The 20,097-nt window shown below is 40.1% G+C and overlaps 1 protein-coding gene across 1 annotated transcript; it reads left to right on the top strand.

Moving 5' to 3' along the window:
• Window positions 1-4,962: 4,962 nt before the first annotated feature.
• lrrn1 (leucine rich repeat neuronal 1) lies at window positions 4,963-18,861 on the top strand. Its single transcript, XM_051414120.1, has 2 exons — window positions 4,963-5,411; window positions 15,719-18,861. Exon 2 carries the CDS (start codon window positions 15,871-15,873, stop codon window positions 18,022-18,024), a length of 2,154 nt encoding a protein of 717 aa, XP_051270080.1. The 5' UTR covers window positions 4,963-5,411; window positions 15,719-15,870; the 3' UTR covers window positions 18,025-18,861.
• Window positions 18,862-20,097: the final 1,236 nt, after the last annotated feature.

Raw genomic sequence — 20,097 nt, forward strand, 5'->3', positions numbered from 1 at the left:
ATCCGCTATCCGATTATCTTGTCTGGCTCTAAATCAGACAAGCCACCACCAGAGCACAAAGTACAGAAAAGGAGAAGATGGCATGATATGGGGAGGACACAGACATTGTGAGTCCACCCTCACACCAGCAGGCCTGATAATGACCAGTGATAATGAGAGAGATGTGTGCTATGCAACAATAACCAACAAACCATAACAGTCAATCTAAACAAATCCCAATTGGTACAAACACAACATACAGCAGGAATTTCATGCACAGCTGATTCAAAGTTGTTCATTTATTCTCCCAAAAAGATTTTTGTTGTTGTTGTTGTTGTTGTTGCATGTCCAACTTCAAAAATGGACTGAGCAAGCATGGTGTCTGGCCATGTGTCAGGGCCTTTTAAAAAGTGCCTGCACACAGACCAAATATTCTCTGGTACTCTAGAGATGTTATGCTGGCTCTTGTTTTCCTGGGGCCAAACCTCTCAAGAGGAGCAGATCAAACAACTAGAAGCACTGAGTGAGAAAAGACCAAGCAATACAAGTGTAGGTAGATCTCCAGAATGCAGGTTATGAAGGTTTTGTTCAACACCCTGCCTGCAGGTGCTTGTTTGTACTTCCTAAAAAGCTAAAGCACCACCTGATGTCATTGTGCTATTAGCCAAAATCTGCACAATCAATTTTAAATTCACACTTTTGCTTTTGTTTTTTGTACAAGGCATGCTAAAAGTGAACAAAGATGATAGACACCTGTATGGAGCAAGTGAATGAGGTGTGGATGACCGTTTCTAAAAGATACGCTGACATCAACCTTGATTTTGTTATTATGAGCGAATGTTGTGAAAGTATCAAAACCAACAGTGTGTTAGTCTGTCAAATAAATAGTTTCACTTTTAAAAAGGGCTAAGGAATTTCCTATAACAGCTGGGCATTGTAGTTTTTAGCAAACATCTCTCAAACAGTGCGTTTCTCAGGGAATGCTTTTTACCGTGTATTAATACACATTTGGTACGGTATTGAGCAACTTATGTGGGACTGAATCAAACTAAACTACAATCTACATGTCCATGGTCAGTTAGCTAGATGTGTCATTGATGTGATGAGTTTTTGGACAATGAAGGTGGTCTATGGCACAGAGGGATCCGCTAATTTTTATCTATACAAACAACACTTCTTAGTAGAATCTGTTTATTCCTGGAATCAGGTTGTGGATATCTGAGTACAGTGGCCAGAAATTTCTCTCCTTAATCAAGGATGTGTTGGATGAATTTCAGTGTTAATTTGCTGTTTTTAAATGTGTAAAAAAGGGCACAAATTATGAAAGACGTTATCTCGGGTGTTAACAATATGTGACAAGCATGTCCAAATATGAAACATTATGTTGTACATGTGCAAGACAAGACTAAAGAGAGAGGGATTGTGGATTTTTTTCCAGATTTGCAATGAAGAAAAAAGAGGAGAAAGCTGTGATGAGACATTTGCACTGATTTCAGCTTTATTTGATCTCTGCCACAGGTGAGCTGCTGTGTGTGTGCTGTCCATGGTGCTGAGCTAGCTGCTGAAATGGTGTCGTCTGAGCAAGAACCTTATTATGCAAACATCAGGAAGTCCTGAAATCACAAAACCTAGGGCTTTATCACTAAAACTCAACATTAACAAACCAAAATTAGCTGTGCTTACAATTTGCTCTGTTTACCAATATGCCATTCTTAATTAGTCTGGCTAGCTATTCCTCAATATGCACAAGGCTTTAGTGTTGGTTATGTGATAAAAACGGCACATGGAGATATTTAAAAGTGCAGACATTTAAAAGAGAATATAAACAGAGATAAAAGTGGCTGCAGAAAATGACCATTACGGTTTGGATGACTTAATCCAATACATTCCAAAGATCCTCTTGATGTGACCCCCTATAGCTTCTTTGAGGAAGACAATACATAAAGCATAAAACCACATTCACCTCTTCACAGCAGCCTATTGTAACAGTAACAGTATTGTAACAGTCCTGAGACATGCACACGAACTGACATTTCTCTCTACCTTTACTGAATTTTTATTTTTGTGTGATTGTATATTTTATGCACCATTGCACCAAGACAAATTCCTTGTATGTGTAAAAACCTACCTGGCAATAAATCTGATTCTGATTCTGATTCTGAAGGGATCAGTGAATGTGGGTCCAGCTGCACACAGCCTACATCCACAGCCTTGTTGCTCTGACAGGGGCCAGAGTGGGCTATCTGTCTTCATCTCTCTCTGTGGATGAGAACCAGGGAAGAGGTGTACAGATAAGAGCTTTTCTCCCAACCCGCCTTCTACCCACACACCTTACTCTTCAACTCACCAAGAGTGGCTTTGAAAGTAGACAATCTTACTCCTGGTGGACAGCTTTAACCCAACAAAGCGCTTGCGCAGCTACCTGAATGACAATTAGCATTTGACAAATGTGTCATATAAGCAAGTTAAAGGAATAGTAAAAGCCACGAGCCTCTGCATCTATAGATGAAAAAATGTTTATGGTTATTTTCAAATGTATCAAATCAAAAATGTTTGAAATTAGTGTCTGAAATAGGAGTTTGCCTTGCCTACTGCTCCCAGGATTTCAAGAACACGCAGCTCTATCATGTGAAAGAGTGCATTAAGACGGTGGTGCTTCAAAGTGAAGGACACTCATGGAGCAAATTGATTCTAGAGGACAGCGCACACAGCTTTCCAACAGGGCTGCACCAAGAAAAAGCGAGCACTCACTGAGAAAGATCTGTTTTTACCTATAAAACATATAAAACAAATTCCACCACACTTTTAAAATGGGAGGTTCAATGTAAGGTTGAGGGGAGGATAAGGTTTTGAGGCTGTGGACTGAGGAGCAATTATTCATTCAGGAGCTCTACTTCAAACCCTTCACATCTCATTTTTGCTTTGCTGCAGTTGCCATGCACTTTGGGACGTGGCAACAAGCCTGAGCAGGGGCAGCCACAACACATTCAGCTGCTGAATGTACGGCAACACTGGGTTCATAATCTCCTTGTCTCACCACAACCATGAACAAATGGATTCTTCAACTCACGCTAATGCTTTGCAGATGTCATCATACATGGTCGCACAAGTGCTAATGGAGCCAGGATGCTTTTTCAGCCTGAGCTCTGCTTTAATGTGATCCTGCATTCAGCTGACTTTATATTTAAAGGTCACTGCATGATATTACTTACTCTGATGGCCTGAGCACATTATGCATGTGTGTTCTTGTGTGTGATTGTGCTGCCATTTTAATTATTTTGTGTGTAAAATGAACGGTTTGAGCATGCCATTAATTAGGTATATTACCTGTTATTTTTACCAAGGAAAAAATTGCCATTGTGGTGATATTTAGTGATTTTTCCATTGATTTGGATTTCTGAATGGAAAAGGACAATGGTGCATTATGTAATACAACATTAAATTATTCATGAGCAACTGTTTTTTTGTCCATTAAATCATTATCAATCATGGCCCAAGAAGCAAATGACAAATTCCGGTAAAGACTTGTGCAGGTTCAGGCTCAGACTTCACTTTGTGCAAGTGGAACTCATTATAATACATCAAGATGTAGGATGATCTACCACAAACCCATCATTTGTCCATAAGATAATAATAAGTGCTATAACTTTCTAGTTAAATCTCTAATGTAACAAAAACAGAACTTTCTTATTTTCAGGTGATTATAATGAAAACATATCTATGAATTTGGTATTTAATTTCTTACAACAGACCCTCTTAAATGTTACACACTACACCTTTAAGTCCTGCTCGGCCAGCCCAAAGAAAGGGTTGCTAAAATGTCGGCCCAAAAATCTTCCCAACGTGTCCGAGATATATAGCGGATGGTGCCTAATTAATGTCTGTATCAATTATCAAGGCTTTAGATACTGTTGAACACTGTCTGGAGGTTTGGAAGTTTTTGCTCAGAACTGGTTTCATGCATATTTGTCTGATAGAACACAAGTGATCTGTACTGATGTTCTCAAAACGGGGAAGGGGGGACCACAAGGTTCTGTGCTGCATCCTTTACTATTTACACTCTACATAAACAATCTTATCAGTCCAACACAGCCTTATAATATATATTTTTTTATGCAGATGACACAGTCAAGTATTTGGCTCCTCTTCAGCTCAAGCTATTTCAAGATTACAATCTGCCTTTATCTTCCTCAGACATTTATGACAAGACAAAATAAGTAGCACCTATCTATAGCCAGTGTCTGTTTTGTCCATTCTGGGCTACTGTAGAAACATGGCTGTTTAACATGTCAGACTCCATGGAAGGTGACTCGCAAGCATCTGTAGATAAAAATGTCTCATTCTAAGGAAACAAAAATGCAACGTTTCCTACATTCAGGTGATTATACACTAAAGAAAACATACCTATGAATATTATATTCCATTTCTGTCAATAGATCCTCCTAAATGTTACACACTGGACCTTAAGTAGCTTTAAGATTGGAAAAATATTCATATACCACACTGCTGGACAACTTCCCACACATACCAGTTATTCATCCTTGTTTGGAAACTTTGGGATCATCCCTAGAATTTAAAATTAAGTTATGCTGCTTGTTAAGGGGTTGTGGGCTTGTATGTAAAGTAAACCTCAACTGAGAGAAAAGGTCAGAAGAAACTGTATGGCAGAGTTTGCTAAAACTATGTTTAAAATGGTATTTTACCCTGTCCTGTTTCCAGCAAGGAAATATTGTTCACAAATAAAACGTGGCTAGTAATGATATTCAAAAGGAACAGGAATAAGAAAAGTATCCAAAGGTCACAGAAGTCTCCTTTGTGATCTTTCAGTAACACTGGTATATTATCCTCACGGTTTGTGTATATAAAGGAGGAGGCTCAGAGAAGAGAGGGTTGGCTTTTTTTCACCAGTATTGCCATGTACCACCCCCCTCCATCTCCCCACCCACACATCCCCCCTCCGTCCCATGGCCCGCCGCCCTCTCCTGTCTTTGTTCTCATCACAACAAGCCCGGAGCAGATGGTGCTCTGCTTTGCTTGGCCGACAGTGACAGACAGGCTCTCTCAGCCAATAGCCTGCTGGGGAATCAGCTGACTGGTCTGGACAGCGCCAGGTGTTTTTATCATTTTTCTTCTCCATCCGTAGGAGCAGCAGGCGGCGGCAGCAGAGCGGAGGAATATCGGGGCTACAAACCGGTCGGTGGTGGGTTGCAGCAGGTTGGAGATCTCTCTGCAGACCACACCATGCGTCTCTCCGAGGCGCCGTGGGACTGATCGGACGCACAAGCGACACATCGCTGTAAACAGCCGCCAGCTGAAACCCAGAGGATACCCCCCTTGGCACAATCACTTGATCGTATTTATTGTTGCGTATTGACGCGTATATCCGGATAAAGAGCGCACAGCTTGGAACATCGGACTGGAATGCCAACAAGGTAAGACCCCTCAGGAGAGGAGAGGATGGGTTTCCACTGCTTTAGCTTGTTAGTTTCTTTTTAAGCAGAATTATTGGTTGGGGGGAAAAAATCCGTTTTTAGTGATGTGATTGGCAGACACGTCAACTATACCCTCAATTAAACGTTTTGGTAATAGATAGCCTAATTATTGTTTCGATGTGTAAAACAATGCATACTTTGTGAATATGTTTCCATTCATAACATATGTGCCTGCAAGGGCGATGCACTGAGTTAGGATATATTTAGGGTGCAGACACACTCAAGGGCATGATCATTTTTTTTAAATAAATGCTGTCTGGTTTGAGCCCATCACTTCAGTCTTGAAACCTTTTTTTACATCCACATTATAACATTTCACCTTGAGGCACATTCGATCAGATGTCTCAACCCTTTATAATGCGTCAAATTATATTTCACAGAAAACTAACTTTGATCTCGTTGCGGTACTTGCAGCGCCAGCAGGAGCTGCGTGCGGCGTGCGCAACGTTGTGCAAATGTGATTTGCATATTAATGTTAAAGTATGTCGGCAGATGTCTCGATTCCTCCTCTCTAAGCAAAAAAAAAAAAAAAAAAAGTCGCGGAGTCTTCTTCGGGGGAAAAGACAAGGCCCTCTGTGGAAGATGCTGTGGTGAGAATGGGGTTGCATTGGCAGGGGGTCTATTGTGGTTCACAAACGCTGCTTCTGTCGCTGCAGCTGTTGCGCTTTTGTGATGGAGACTGCTGACTTGCATCACTTAACTTTAGGCAGAGGGACACACCGCAGAAAGGTTAAGATGGTAAAAGGATTTATTTACAATGTTTTAATGCGGTGTTTAGCGTGTCCCGTTCAGACTCTGCCCACAGGACTCTATTTATGACCTCTGTTAAGGTTCTGAAAGTCCTCTTTTCTCTGTGGACCTCTGGGTCAAATAAAAGTGAGTGCTGGGTTAGAGGCTTCAGAATATAATGACACAAACAGACTATTCAGTTAAACACACTTAATCCCAGCTGTTAAATGGTGCATAGCAGTAGAAATCATACAGGTGCTGCAATAGGCTGTGTCACTTTAAGAAGGTAATCTTTCCACAGTTAGTTTGATATGTCCATCTCTGAACATGATGTTAGTTGTTTATCTGCCTCAGATTAGTCTGGTATGGCCAGACATCTCCTAAAAATTGTGATTGGTTAAGGGGTGGGACTATCAGGCAGAGCAGGTGGAGTGAGGTGTGCAACAAGGTGTGACTTTGTATACAAAAGTAAACTAAGTGTAAAGTAAGTGTAATATTTTGAGACTATTACCTCACATACAAAGAGAAACACAAGTGACAGTATAGGATGTGTTTTAAGTAATAGAACCACCGTATCTCACTGTAGTTAATACTGGGTAAGCGCTACACACAAAACAGCTTAGTCTTCATTGTGTGCAATTGCTTCTTATATAATATTTCGTGTTTAAAGACTTTCTTGATGTTTTGGGGCCAAACTACTGTTTCCACCCTGGGTGTGTCATAGTGGAACAAATGTTGTTTAATTCTTGCAAACTTTGCATTGGTTGGTGCTGTGGTGCTGTTGTCTCACAGGGCAGATTCTAAGCGAGCAGAAGGCTAGATCATTCTTTGAAACTGAACCACACACACGCCCACCATAATGCAGGTACACAAACACACTCAAGATGTCTATTTTCTTTATAACTTGATCATGAGGAGTGTGACAATGGGGCGTGTGTGTTGCAGGCAGGTGTCTGTGTGTGTGTGTGCGTGTGGGTGGGGTTGTTAGGAGACAGCAGGGCTCGTGGGAGGGGGTAAAGCCCCCACCCCACCAACATGTATGTCCCAAGGGTATAAGGCAGGGTGAAGAGGGGGGAGCTGGGTTATTGAGCTCAAGCCTCTACCATTATTCCTATAAGAAGGGCTGAGGCATTAGTCCTTTGTCCTCTGTGGGCTACAGGTCTCAGAGACAACAGATGCATAACAGTTCAGCTCACCCTGCCCTTTATGATCTCCTGAGACATCTATGTGTGTGTATGTGTGTGTGGGTGTGTGTGTGCTGCAGCCAGTACAGGGCTTATGACATTTTTCATGGCATTTGTTGATATGTCAGACAGACATTCAGAGAGACACCTGTGCTGACCTGCACACAGAGGTGTGTGTGGTTAGACAGCAGGAGCCCCTGGTGGGCGGCCCTCCATGCTCCTGTCAGGCTGGAAGGGGTGATCCGGCTCAGCTGCCTGCATCACAACCCCAATGGACATTTGCCTCACAACATTAATATGAAATAGGAGAATTTGTGACCGTCACATGTATGATATTGGAAGATTAGTAGGTTAGTTTACCAGCTTATGCTACAGCTCTATGGCTAGCTTGAACCTGAAAGACCAACTGGCAGACTGGAAATGGCATTGTTAGAGGTGTAGACATAAATTGCAGGAAAGCAGGTCAATTAGTGACCGGAAGGCAATATGTCTTCATACAAATGAAGACCAGATCTTACTGCACCATAAGAAGAAGAGGCTTTAGGTTTTAGATATAAGATATAGTTACTCATGTCTACAATCATTAAGAACGTAAACCATATATTTAACACTAAATTCCATGTTGTGAGTTTACACTTTAAAATACTTCCAGGTTCCAATCCTGTGTTTCAAATTGTGATGTCAGTACAAAGTGTCAGTTTACATTTACACTGCAGTTTTCTGTACTTAACATGGTACCTTATTGGCAGTTGTTCCACCAAGACCATCAGTCCACCACAAATTATATAAATCAGCTTGGAGAGGGACTGAGGATTTCCACTCATGTCCATTGAGATCTTACATGTCCTGAGTGAAGGTGAATTAGTTTAAGAGGTGCAGCAATCAAGCTGTGGTAAAATCAGTACTGTTGATGACGAAGTTGTCTCCAACCAGGGAAGACCTAACGTGAATCATCCAATGTGAAGCCAGCCAATATGTACACTGGCACACTCACACTTACTCATACTTACACATATACAAGAAATCCAGAGTGTGTGTGCATGTGCACCTCAATGTACCTCATCAAATGGTGATTTATTTGTCATTATGTGTGTTATTTAACACAATAATGCATTAATGTCAGGGGCAGCTCCCCATACAGTTCCACTGTACTGTGGCATTGTTTCTTCTCTGGTGTGCTGTGGAGGGGCAACCGCAGTTCTGCAGGAACAATTAAACCAGCTACATGCATTGTTTAAGAAATATGGCCTCATTCTTCAACTTCTGCTTATTTGAGTGTGCTGCGAGGAAGTGGAGTGTGTTTTATTAAATCCTTGGAGGGAGGGGATAGAGAGAGCATTAGAGGCAGGTGTGAGCACCACCGAAGGGATCACAACGACTCATATTTTGGCCATGTTGAAGGAAAAAGTCCTGATTTCTATATCATCATAGGGAAAAGATATAGATTACATGACTATGATGAGGCTGTAATATGTTTCCCTTCGTTTATTCTGGTGTTACGATGGAGACAGAGCAGGAGAGGATAAGGAAGGAGAGGCAGTTGAGTTTTCACTTCATGTATTAGGCATATTTTTGTCTTTATTTAGCCTTCATGCGCAGCACCAGTCTGTTCTCTATACAACATATCCACCCTTGTTGAATTTCCTTGTCACTCAGTTTCTGTCATCTAATTCAAGATTGTTTTTGTCACCTCAATTTCCTTCAGTTTGTGACAAGATGTGTTCATAGACTCCCTGGGGTTGTTTATCTCACCTGCTCCACCTGTAATTTGTTTTCCCTCATTTCTGTTTTATCTTTTTTGTATGTGTGAGCAGATGAATAAAGTAAAGCTCAAAGGCAAACCTGGGCCAGCAGGGTTATATTTGTGTATCCCAAGAGAGAGTCCTAACCAGTTTAAATTACATTTTTATTTTTTCTTGTCACTCACAATTCTTACCGCATTCAAGGAAGGATTTCCTCGGCGATGAGAGTCCTCAGACTGTCTTGGACAGGAATTTGAAAACTGAGCCTTAACTTAAAAGTCTACAATTAAACCCGCTACATGCATTCTTTAAGAAATATGGCCTCATTCTTCAACTTCTGCTTATTTGAGAGTGCTGCGAGGAAGGGGAGTGTGTTATATTAAATCATTGGAGGGAGGGGATGGGGGAGCATTAGAGGCAGGTGTGAGCATGACTGAAGGGATCACAACGACTCATATTTTGGCCATGTTGAAGGAAAAAGTCCTGACTCCTTCATCATCATAGGAAAACGATAGTTTACATGACTTTGTCCAAGGAAGATGCAACTGTTTATGTGGCTCCTGGAGATTGATTCGATATGTTTCCCAAGAGGCTGTAATATGTTTTTTTTTCTATTTATTCTGGTGTTACGATGGAGACAGAGCAGGAGAGGATAAGGAAAGAGGCAGTTTAGTTTTCACTTCATGTATTAGGCATTTTTTTTCTTAATTTAGCCTTCTTGTCACAGCACCAGTCTGTTCTCTATACAACATATCCACCCTTGTTGAATTTCCTTGTCACTCAGGTTCTGTCATCTATTTCAAGATGGTTTTTGTCACCTCAATTTCCTTCAGTTTGTGACAAGATGTGTTCATAGACTCCCTGGGTTGTTTATCTCACCTGCTCCACCTGTAATTTGTTTTCCCTAATTTTTTGTTTTTATCTTTTTTCTATGCGTGAGCAGATGAATAAAGTAAAGCTCAAAGGCAAACCTGGGCCAGCAGGGTTAGCATGTGTGTCCTAACCAGTTTGAATCACATTTTTATTTTCTCTTGTCACTTTCTTTTATCTCATTTGAGGGAGGATTTCCTTGATGACAGACTGCTTTGAACAGGAATTTAAAAACTAAGCCTTGGACTTAAAAGTCACTCAGAATGGCTCAGCATAGACTATATCTTGTTTTTGGAGATATATGCATTTTGGAAAAAGGCTTTCCATTACTTACATAACCAAGATTATTTAGTGGGCTCATATGATTGGGAAAATAAGCTATGATACGTAGACAAACATAATTAGTTTCTGCTCATCAGCACTCATCATGAACTTCTGATAAAAATTTATATTCTGAGCACTTCAGTGACCTGGATGAGTGCAGTTACTGTCGTTATCATATACTGGCACAGTGTTATTACTGCACCACCTACACTGGTGTGTGGATATTTTTAGGTGATGCTTTGATTGGAGGTCACATCTCTGAACTTCATATAAAAGCCGTACATCAGGACTCCACTTAACAAGTTGGATTTCAGTATCACTGTAAATGACAGTCTCTCAAATGGAAATGACGGGGATCTACTTTAATGGCATGAAATGAAACTGAGCATTTTCATGGCTGTCAGATGTGTTCAGACAGCCTACTGTATATAATCAAATTAACTTTTGTCATTTATGCCATGAAAAGGTTCTCAGCTTTTGAGGTAGCCCGTCGAATTATGATCCACTTACTCGCAGTACTGGCCAAATACTCTTCAAGATAACCAAAATAACACAAAACCTAAGGCCTTAAACAATGCTGTCTTAGTGCTTTTAAAAAGATACAAATCTTCTATCTGGAATATAAATGTCTGCAGTATAAGTAACTTTGATTTAGGTTAAACTCTCCTGACAGCGTTGTGTATGTAGTAGCCATTATAAACCACTAGCTATGGACAGTAGGCGCGGATTCAATTAAAATAATTAAAAATCTTCCCACTAACGTTAGTAGATCATCAAGAGTAATCAAATGTAATCCTTTGACACTCCATCAACAGATCATTCAAAAATCATTCCTGTGTAGTATGCATGCTGTCTGCTTTGAGTGCTTCATTTAGTCACCTTTCCAGTGTGAACACACTATATACACAGACCTGCTTAGAATTACTGTGTAGTATGCATTTGGGACACGCCAGTAGACTTAATCAATACCACATACCTATGTTGTGAATTGAACTGTGATATGGTAATGTAGAGTGTGTGCACCCTGTAGTAGGAAGGCCCTGTGACTGTGACAGAATGTGGGCATTAGAAATGAGTTTCAGTAAGAGTATATCCACTGAATGCTGTAGCTGGAATTGCATAGACTGCCCGGTACAAGGGATAAATGAATTACTCTATTAATAAATTTCAACATAACAATATTAGATAACAGTGGAAATACAATGGAAAGTACCAGAACAGTGCATAAAAGAAATAATCATTGGTATATAGGCCCTCATGACATGCAGCTGTTCTGCACAGGTGCATAAAAATTAAAATGCTCATTCACTTAATTTCCTTTGAGACCCTAAGAAAGTACTGCTTTATCCTAAGATGAAGTTAATGCATTATATCCAGCCATAGAGAAGTAAACATTAAGAGGTAAGATCTGAAATCTGCACCTTACATTAGCAGTAATAAGTTCAACTGCCATTTTTCTGAGGACACTACCATTGGTAATCATCTTTCTGCTCCATTAACTTTGAATTGTTAATTAGCATCAATGTAGTAACACACAGATGAGGATCACCAGCAGAACCTGGCACAGAAAATAATTAAATATCAGATAGGGGGACTTTGTGACTGATAATTTTGCAAATAATATTTTTGGAATCATTTGGTAAATATGAACAAAAGTATGAAATGTTTACATTCATATCATGTACAAATATTAGGTACAGGATGTAGCCAGGGGTGAGGGAATGAAAACAGGATAAACTCAAAGACTAAGTGACTAAAATGAGATATACTCACAGAAAATCAGTGTGACAACTTGTCAAAAAGATACATTTCCATATTCTCATTACTGATCCATTTCTGTGAGGTCAGTGTTAAACTCCTGCCCCATTTGTGAGTTCTGTGTCTTTAACTACAGTCACACTTACAACACCCCATAAAGCGAAGAATACGAAGTGATCCCGCAACCTACAGCAAATTTTGTTTAATGGTGCTTTAGGCGACAGAGTTTATGTCTGAAGCTGTTGGTATTTATTTCAAGTATCCTATTCACAGGTTCAAAGGTTGCCGTTAAAACCTCTGGGTTTTTCCATTTCCTGCCTACCTGCCTTTGGTGTTGTGTTGTGTTGTTGCGTGTTCTTCCACCTGCTGTGTGTTTTAAGCTTTCCTGTGGCTCTAAGACTCTGATCACAATGGACCTGTGAAGCCTGTGTCAGGATGTCCCAGACAGCTTTTAGTTGTTGTTGAAAAATCAACCAACAGGATGTCGACACTGTTTTTTTTAGTCTTTTAAGTGCTCATAGTTACATCAGAACAGCATTATTTTTTTAAAATTTCACCTAACCCACTTTTTTACTTTATATTTCGTCTGCCCAGTATTAAGTGGGATCAGAAACTTCTTAATCTTACATTGCATAAAGGGGGGCACAGACAAAGCTGTCAGCATTTACCAAATGGGGAGAATCTAAGATTAACCCCATTTGTGTTAAATACATGAGGAAGAATGTGAGAGCAGACAATTATGTATGTTGAGGCATAGTGTGTTTTTAAAGCTATTTTGTGGTAATATGTAATATACGCTTAACCTCATCAACACATTTTCTAAACAATAAAAAAACAATACTATCTGGAGTATGTACTATACACTATACTATAGAACTGTATATTATTATAACTGCAATATATTATTTGAATAGAAATAGAGATACAAGATTGTAATCAGAGGCTAACAATGTAAGAATCAGTCACATGGATGGAGTATTTATTCTTTTAATTAAAACAATCATTTTACCATTGTATATTGAGGTCTGAGAGAGAGAAAGAGGAAGAGAGGGAGAATAATGCCAGAAACTTTGTGTGAAGGTCTTTTTGATGGGATGACTTTGGTGCAGTGTAGCATGGACATGACAAGCTAGAAAAATTTTGAAAGATATCACTTTCTGTACTTCAAATAACATCTTAATTAAATAATTTTAAACATTGTATTGTGAAAGAATATTTAATCATTGACAAAATTACAAACAAGCACTTAAGGAATTATTTTTCTAATGAGATTAGCAATGAATTAACACTCCTTCTCTATGCTGAGAGGTTGCTTTTAAATTAAGTGCTAAGTGACCTGTTTCTCTCCTCTGAGTTTGAATCAAGTACACTGCCTCTAGCTAATCTCCACTTCAGTATCTCCATCCACTAATCCTGACTGGCGCGGGAATCGTCACAATATACAGTGCTTTAGCTTAAAGACAAGATAGTGTACTATCCCTGTTTCACCCATGCTCCGCCCTGTTCCATAGGGAATCCCCAGTATAGGAGGAGCAGAGATGTGTTCCTGTCTCCCTGGTGCTGTTGCCAGGCAGTTTGCATTCAGATGAATTTGTCAGCTCTCTTGTTTGAAAGCCTCTTAAGCAGTATCTTCTTAAGCTGGTGTTGACCATAAAGCCACGTGGTGGAGAAGGCCATGGTGCTGTGGTGCTGCCGTATGGCTCTGCACTAGGTGGAGTGCCTGCTTTAGTAAATAGATCTAATTGACTGATGGGATCTCTTAAGTGTTGCTGTAGGATACGGCAAGTGCACAGGCTTGTTAAAGAAGTGCTGGTTACTTAATCATGTTACCAAGAAATTGAGATAAAACGGTATGTATATATACATTATTTGCATGTGAACAGAATTACTGAGTAAGTGGGACACATACCTGATGTAGATGAGATTTAAAAAAAAGTATATGAAAGGCTTAGTTTACAACAAATCATCATTAACAAAACTAAGTGTCTAAAGCAATGCACAATTGTGCCTTGTGCTAAATGCTAATGTCACCATGCTATAATGCTTATAATGATAATGCTAACATTCTGATGTGTAACGGGTATAATGTTTACTATGTTCATGGCTATCCATTAAATAGCTGAGGTATTTTCATCTGGATCAAAGTGGTGGACAGACTGACAGAACGACGTTGCAACCGCTAGATAGAAATTGTATGACTGCAATCTATTTATACACAGTGAGAGGTTTAAAATGTTGCACTGGCACTGAGTAAAAACTGTCTATTGTTTGCCAGAATGAATGCTTTATCTTCCAAGTCACTGGAGTAAGTGTTACAGCCATATGGTATAGCAGATACCCATTGTACCTCTCAGGAGCTCGCATTTGCTGAACCAAGTGACTGGGCTAGATCAGAGTCTCTAGTCCTCTCATAACCCTCTCCTGAAATCCCTCTGTAGTCATAAGTCTTCTTCATGTTAAAGAATGTTGCTCAAAGTTTTGACATTTTTTCCTCTGTAGCCAATCATCCTGGAAAAAAATCCTAGGCCTGCTGAAAACTTTTTTTTTCATGTTTGCCCTAAATTCAGAATGCTGAAGACGTTGCATTAAAAATTAAGACATGCATCTTTTTTTGCTTTCTTTGAGGCATGGCACATACTAATATCCAGTAGTGTTTAATGATGTTCGGAGAAGCTAATGATGGAGTCCTTATGGGCCTGTTGGGTAGATGAAAGCCCTCGATGGAATTTGATCTGTTTCCAAGTAGTTCAGAGCAGTGTTTTGTGCATGCATTGTAATGAGCTGAACTTGCATTTTCTCAAAACTGTTGATGCTGCACATAACTCGCAGTCTCACAAGGATAGTAGAGCAGCAGTTGTTGTTCTTAGTCAATCTGTTGTCTTAAGTAATTGCTACATTTACAAGAAACATTAAAGATTATGTGATAATTCAGAAATAATTACATACAACAAGACTAAGAGTCTACAGGCATGCTAGCTGCTCTGTGAGGCTGTACTTAGACACAGTAGTGCTTTGAGCTAAATACCATCATTAACATGCTGAGAATGCTCCCAATGACAATGGTGACATGCTGATTTTTAGCAGGAATAATGTTTACCATGTTCACCATCAAAGTGAACAAAATAATTTCATAAATTTCGCAGGTATATGGTTATAAACAAAAGTATTAGACAAAGTAAAATTTTTACCTGATGGCCCTGCCTAATTTCATGGCACTTGTTGTAGTAGTCGCTGAGATATTTCAGACCAAAGGGATGGACTGACCAACTTACAGAATGACACACCGACATTGGCAATCACTAGGGCCCAGCAAGGTTATTTCACCAGATACGTGAATACGTTAATTTTACCTCTTGGTGGCACTAGAAGAAAGGTCAGGAAATCACAAAAGTCCTTAGGTGGCGCTAGAAGAAAAGTTAGTCATCAGGATTCATCCTCTGGGGAACATGGAAATCTGTACAGATTTCAAGGCAATCCATCCAATAGTTGTTGAGATATTTCAGTCTGGATCAAAGTGGTGGACCAACTGGCTGACTGACATGTTTAATAACATTATTATGTATTATATCCTCTGTATTATAACCATGGGGTAGACACTGTTTTCTGTATAATGACATATGTGTTTTCTTTTTCTTTCCAGGTTATTCTGCAGCTCCATGTAAAATTCTACCCTCTGCTTCAAGTTCAGACCATTTCACTGGACTGAAAGACCTAATCAGCAGAAAGTCTGGTTGATGACTGTAACACACTCTCTCCAAAAGTCATCAGGCCCTCCTCCTATCCCTCCCCAACATGGCTAGACGGAGGTTAGACTGCTTTCTTCAAGGCCAGGTGTTTGCTGGTCTGATCCTGGTATCAATAGGACTATCCTTCGTCCAGAGCAATGATTGCCCCCAGCTGTGTGTATGCGAGATCCGGCCCTGGTTTACCCCCCAGTCCACCTACAGAGAAGCAATCACTGTGGACTGCAATGACCTTCGCTTAACACGCATCCCAGGGAACCTCTCCAGTGACACTCAGGTTCTCCTTCTACAAAGCAACTACATTGCTAGGACCAGCGAGGAACTGGAGCAGCTCTTCAATCTGACTGAGCTGGACTTGTCCCAGAACAACTTTAGTAACATTCGGGATGTTGGCCTTAACAATATGTCCCAGCTCACCACGCTTCATCTGGAGGAGAACCAGATCATGGAAATGCCCGATTACTGTCTGCAGGACCTCAGCAACCTGCAAGAGCTCTACATAAATCACAATCAGATCAACACCATCTCCGCCAATGCCTTCTCTGGCCTACACAGCTTGCTCAGGCTTCACCTTAACTCCAACAAGCTCAAGACCATCAACAGCCAGTGGTTTGAATCTACGCCCAATCTAGAGATCCTCATGATTGGGGAGAACCCTGTTGTTGGAATAATTGACTTTAATTTCAAGCCCCTGGGTAATCTTAGAAGCCTGGTTTTGGCTGGGATGGATTTGACAGACATCCCTGGAAATGCCTTTGTGGGACTTGACAATCTTGAGAGTCTCTCTTTCTATGACAACAAGCTGGTCCGAGTTCCTCAGAGGGCACTTCAGAAACTACCTAACCTCAAGTTCCTGGATTTGAACAAAAACCCAGTGCACAAGATAGAGGAAGGAGATTTCAAGAACATGTTGAGACTGAAGGAGCTGGGTGTAAACAACATGGGAGAGCTGGTTTCTATTGACCGGTACGCTCTGGACAACCTTCCTGAGCTCACAAAGCTAGAGGCTACAAACAACCCCAAATTCTCCTACATTAATCGTCAGGCCTTTCGTGATGTCCCAGCCTTGGAGAGTCTAATGCTGAACAACAATGCCCTGAATGCCCTCTATCAGTCCACTGTGGACTCTCTCCCCAATTTACGAGAGATCAGCATCCACAGCAATCCTCTGCGCTGTGACTGTGTCATCCAGTGGATGAGCTCCAATAAAACCACCGTCCGTTTTATGGAACCTTTGTCCATGTTTTGTGCTATGCCAACAGAAGTAAGGGGTATGCATGTGCGGGAGGTTCTGCAAAATAATTTAGCAAACCAGTGCCTGCCCATGATTTCCCATGATACTTTCCCAAGTCACCTCAACCTTGACATTGGTATGACAGTGGACTTGGACTGCAGAGCTATGTCCCAGCCTGAGCCTGAAATCTACTGGGTGACACCAATGGGGAACAAGGTAATGATGGACACCCTGTCTGACAAGTACAGCCTTAGCAGTGAAGGGACATTGAGAATTTCTCATATCCAAGTAGAAGACTCTGGCAGATACACCTGTGTGGCTCAAAATTCAGAGGGAGCTGACACAAGAGTGACAGCTATACGGGTGAACGGAACTTTGTTAGACAGCACTCAGCTTATGAAGATCTACGTCAAACAAACAGAATCTCACTCTATCCTAGTCTCTTGGAAAATAAACTCCAATGTAATGACCTCTAACCTCAAGTGGTCATCTGCCACCATGAAAATAGACAATCCACATATTACTTACACTGCCAGGGTACCTGTGGATGTCCACGAGTACAATCTTACACATTTACAACCAGCAACTGAATACGAGGTGTGCCTCACAGTCTCCAACATCCACCAACAAACGCAGAAGTCGTGCGTCAATGTGACGACGAAGCAAGCAACCTTCACTGTGGAAATATCTGACCAAGGGACCAACACTGCTCTTGCAGCAGTCATGGGAACAATGTTTGCAATCATCAGTCTGGCCTCTCTGGGAGTGTACATTGCCAAGAGGTGGAAGAGGAAAAACTATCACCATTCTCTGAAAAAGTACATGCAGAAAACCTCATCAATACCACTAAATGAGTTGTACCCTCCTCTCATCAACTTGTGGGAGGCAGACAGTGAGAAAGAGAAAGAGGGCTCATCTGAGACCAAACCCAGTCAGGTGGACACCACACGCAGCTATTACATGTGGTGAGAGCTACTATCCAGTGGGAGATAACAGAGACATGTTTCTTTCAGAAGCACAAATATACATATTTGCTTCTTTGTGTAAAAGTGAACTACGTAATTTTTTCTTTCATGTTTCTGATTTGTTTCCTTCGGTTCTCTCAGACTTGCTCTTTAAAGCGTATGATGAACCGAGATTTTCAGATCTTTAGTTTAGCATATTGCCTTTTTACCTCTCTCCCATTTTGACACACAATATGGCAGCTTTGTTTAGCTTCCTGGACTTAGTAGTCGCTGTGCTTTATTTTTAGTACTTGTTTTGATGAACACAGCATGAGCATTGTCACGGATTCAGCATATGCGAGCAAAGGAAAAGCTGTAATCCAACTTGTTTTTGACATGTTTCTCTGGCAGAACTGTTAGAGACTGCCATTTTTCTTTCTCTTGTAAAACAGTTTCACTGTTGACTGTTGTGCACTGAAATATATATACTAATTTGTCTATCAACTCAAATATATGCTGACAAAGTACGTTTAGACTTGATATACCGTCTATTGAATATTGTTAGCAATTCCTCTGTAATGTTGTATCAGCTATGATTTAATTTACTTTTTGTACTTTAAATAACAGTATGTTTGATTTAGACTTTACGTTTGCAGAGCAGCTACTGTAAACCAGCAATAGAAATATGAATGTTATACACTAGGTGAATAGATGTAAGGCTTTTTAAATTTCTTAAATATTTCTTTTCTTATTTTGCTAGAATATGTCTACAATCACTGGTTTTGTTGTGGTTTACACACACAAACATGTTGTTTATTGAGGAGCAAGTTAAATAAAATCTTCTTTCCTCATATTTTTTAAACCATGATTTCAACACCAAGTGTCATTTTTATAAATAGTTTACACTGTATAGTTAATGCGTATACTGTATGTTTACCAAAAAACAGACATTTCTGGTTAAACGTAAAGCTTTAAAGACTTAAATTGTTGTTGCTGGAGAAAATCCTCTCATATTAATGTCTTACATTAGGATTTTATCAATTTCACTGTGCTGCGCGTTGCTGTAGGTGTTAGGTTACAGCCTAAGTGTTGATGACAGAATGGAAGATGCAGACTGCAGTGTGTTTGCCTCTGCAAAGCAATTATCAGGGAACAATTTAAATTCTTGTCCCGGTACAATATAATTAGTGCGCAATATGCCTCAGAGAACATACAGTAACTTCAAAAACAAAGACATTAATCACTTAAAATCAAGACCGGATATTGTGCCTGCATTATTTGTTCATCGTCTGTTTTATTATACCAGACATACCACTGCATCTCCAAATCTTTAAAAAAGAAGCAACATAGGGGATGTAATGCAGCTGAGACATGATCGAAGGCGATGGTGATTATGGATAATGGATAGTCACAGCAAGTACAGACTGCAGCATTATTTGGCACTAAGCAACCCTTCTGTAATCTGCCAAATATTTAATATTCTCAGCATTTTCTACTGTATGTGTTAGAGAATTTAAAGCATGTCTGAGACTGGAAGTGATTCATCATTGTGTCAATCTGTTGGATTTCCATTTGACAAAACATTGTAGGTAGATTTCCTCCATCTCTTTCAGTAAAATGACACAAAACTAGTGAGACAGTAATATGCTGAGTTACTTGCAACCCATCAGTGTCTCTGCAAGGTCCATGAGTCCACCACAATGCAAATCCCAATCTCAGAGTCTGGAAAAGTGGAACTCCAGTGGGAGCCGAGAAGCTCTGTTTGTTACTTATGTTGACTGACAGCTCTGGGCTTTGTGGTGCAATCAAACGATCTCCGTTTAGCCTCCCCTGACAACATGCTCATTCTTGTCCATGCGTTCTCCTGTGAAGTATCCGTAACTCATCTATAAACAGTTAATGGATGATTAGCAATATAACATAAACACATTAAAAAAAACATGAAAAATGGTTTAGTATTTTTAGCACTTATTATTTTTATTAATTAAGTATTTATTTATTGAATACGTCTTCACTGTCATGATAACTGAACAAACTCCAACTGCTGAAAGCTCCAGAAAAAATGAAGAAAGTGGACCTTGAGTAATGTTTTTTTCTC

The sequence above is a fragment of the Dicentrarchus labrax genome, unplaced genomic scaffold, assembly GCF_905237075.1.
Source record: "Dicentrarchus labrax unplaced genomic scaffold, dlabrax2021, whole genome shotgun sequence".
NCBI lineage: Eukaryota > Metazoa > Chordata > Actinopteri > Moronidae > Dicentrarchus > Dicentrarchus labrax.

What these genes read in the sequence shown, in the direction of transcription:
- lrrn1 (XM_051414120.1), top strand. Translation starts at nt 15,871, where the DNA reads ATGGCTAGACGGAGGTTAGACTGCTTTCTTCAAGGCCAGGTGTTTGCT.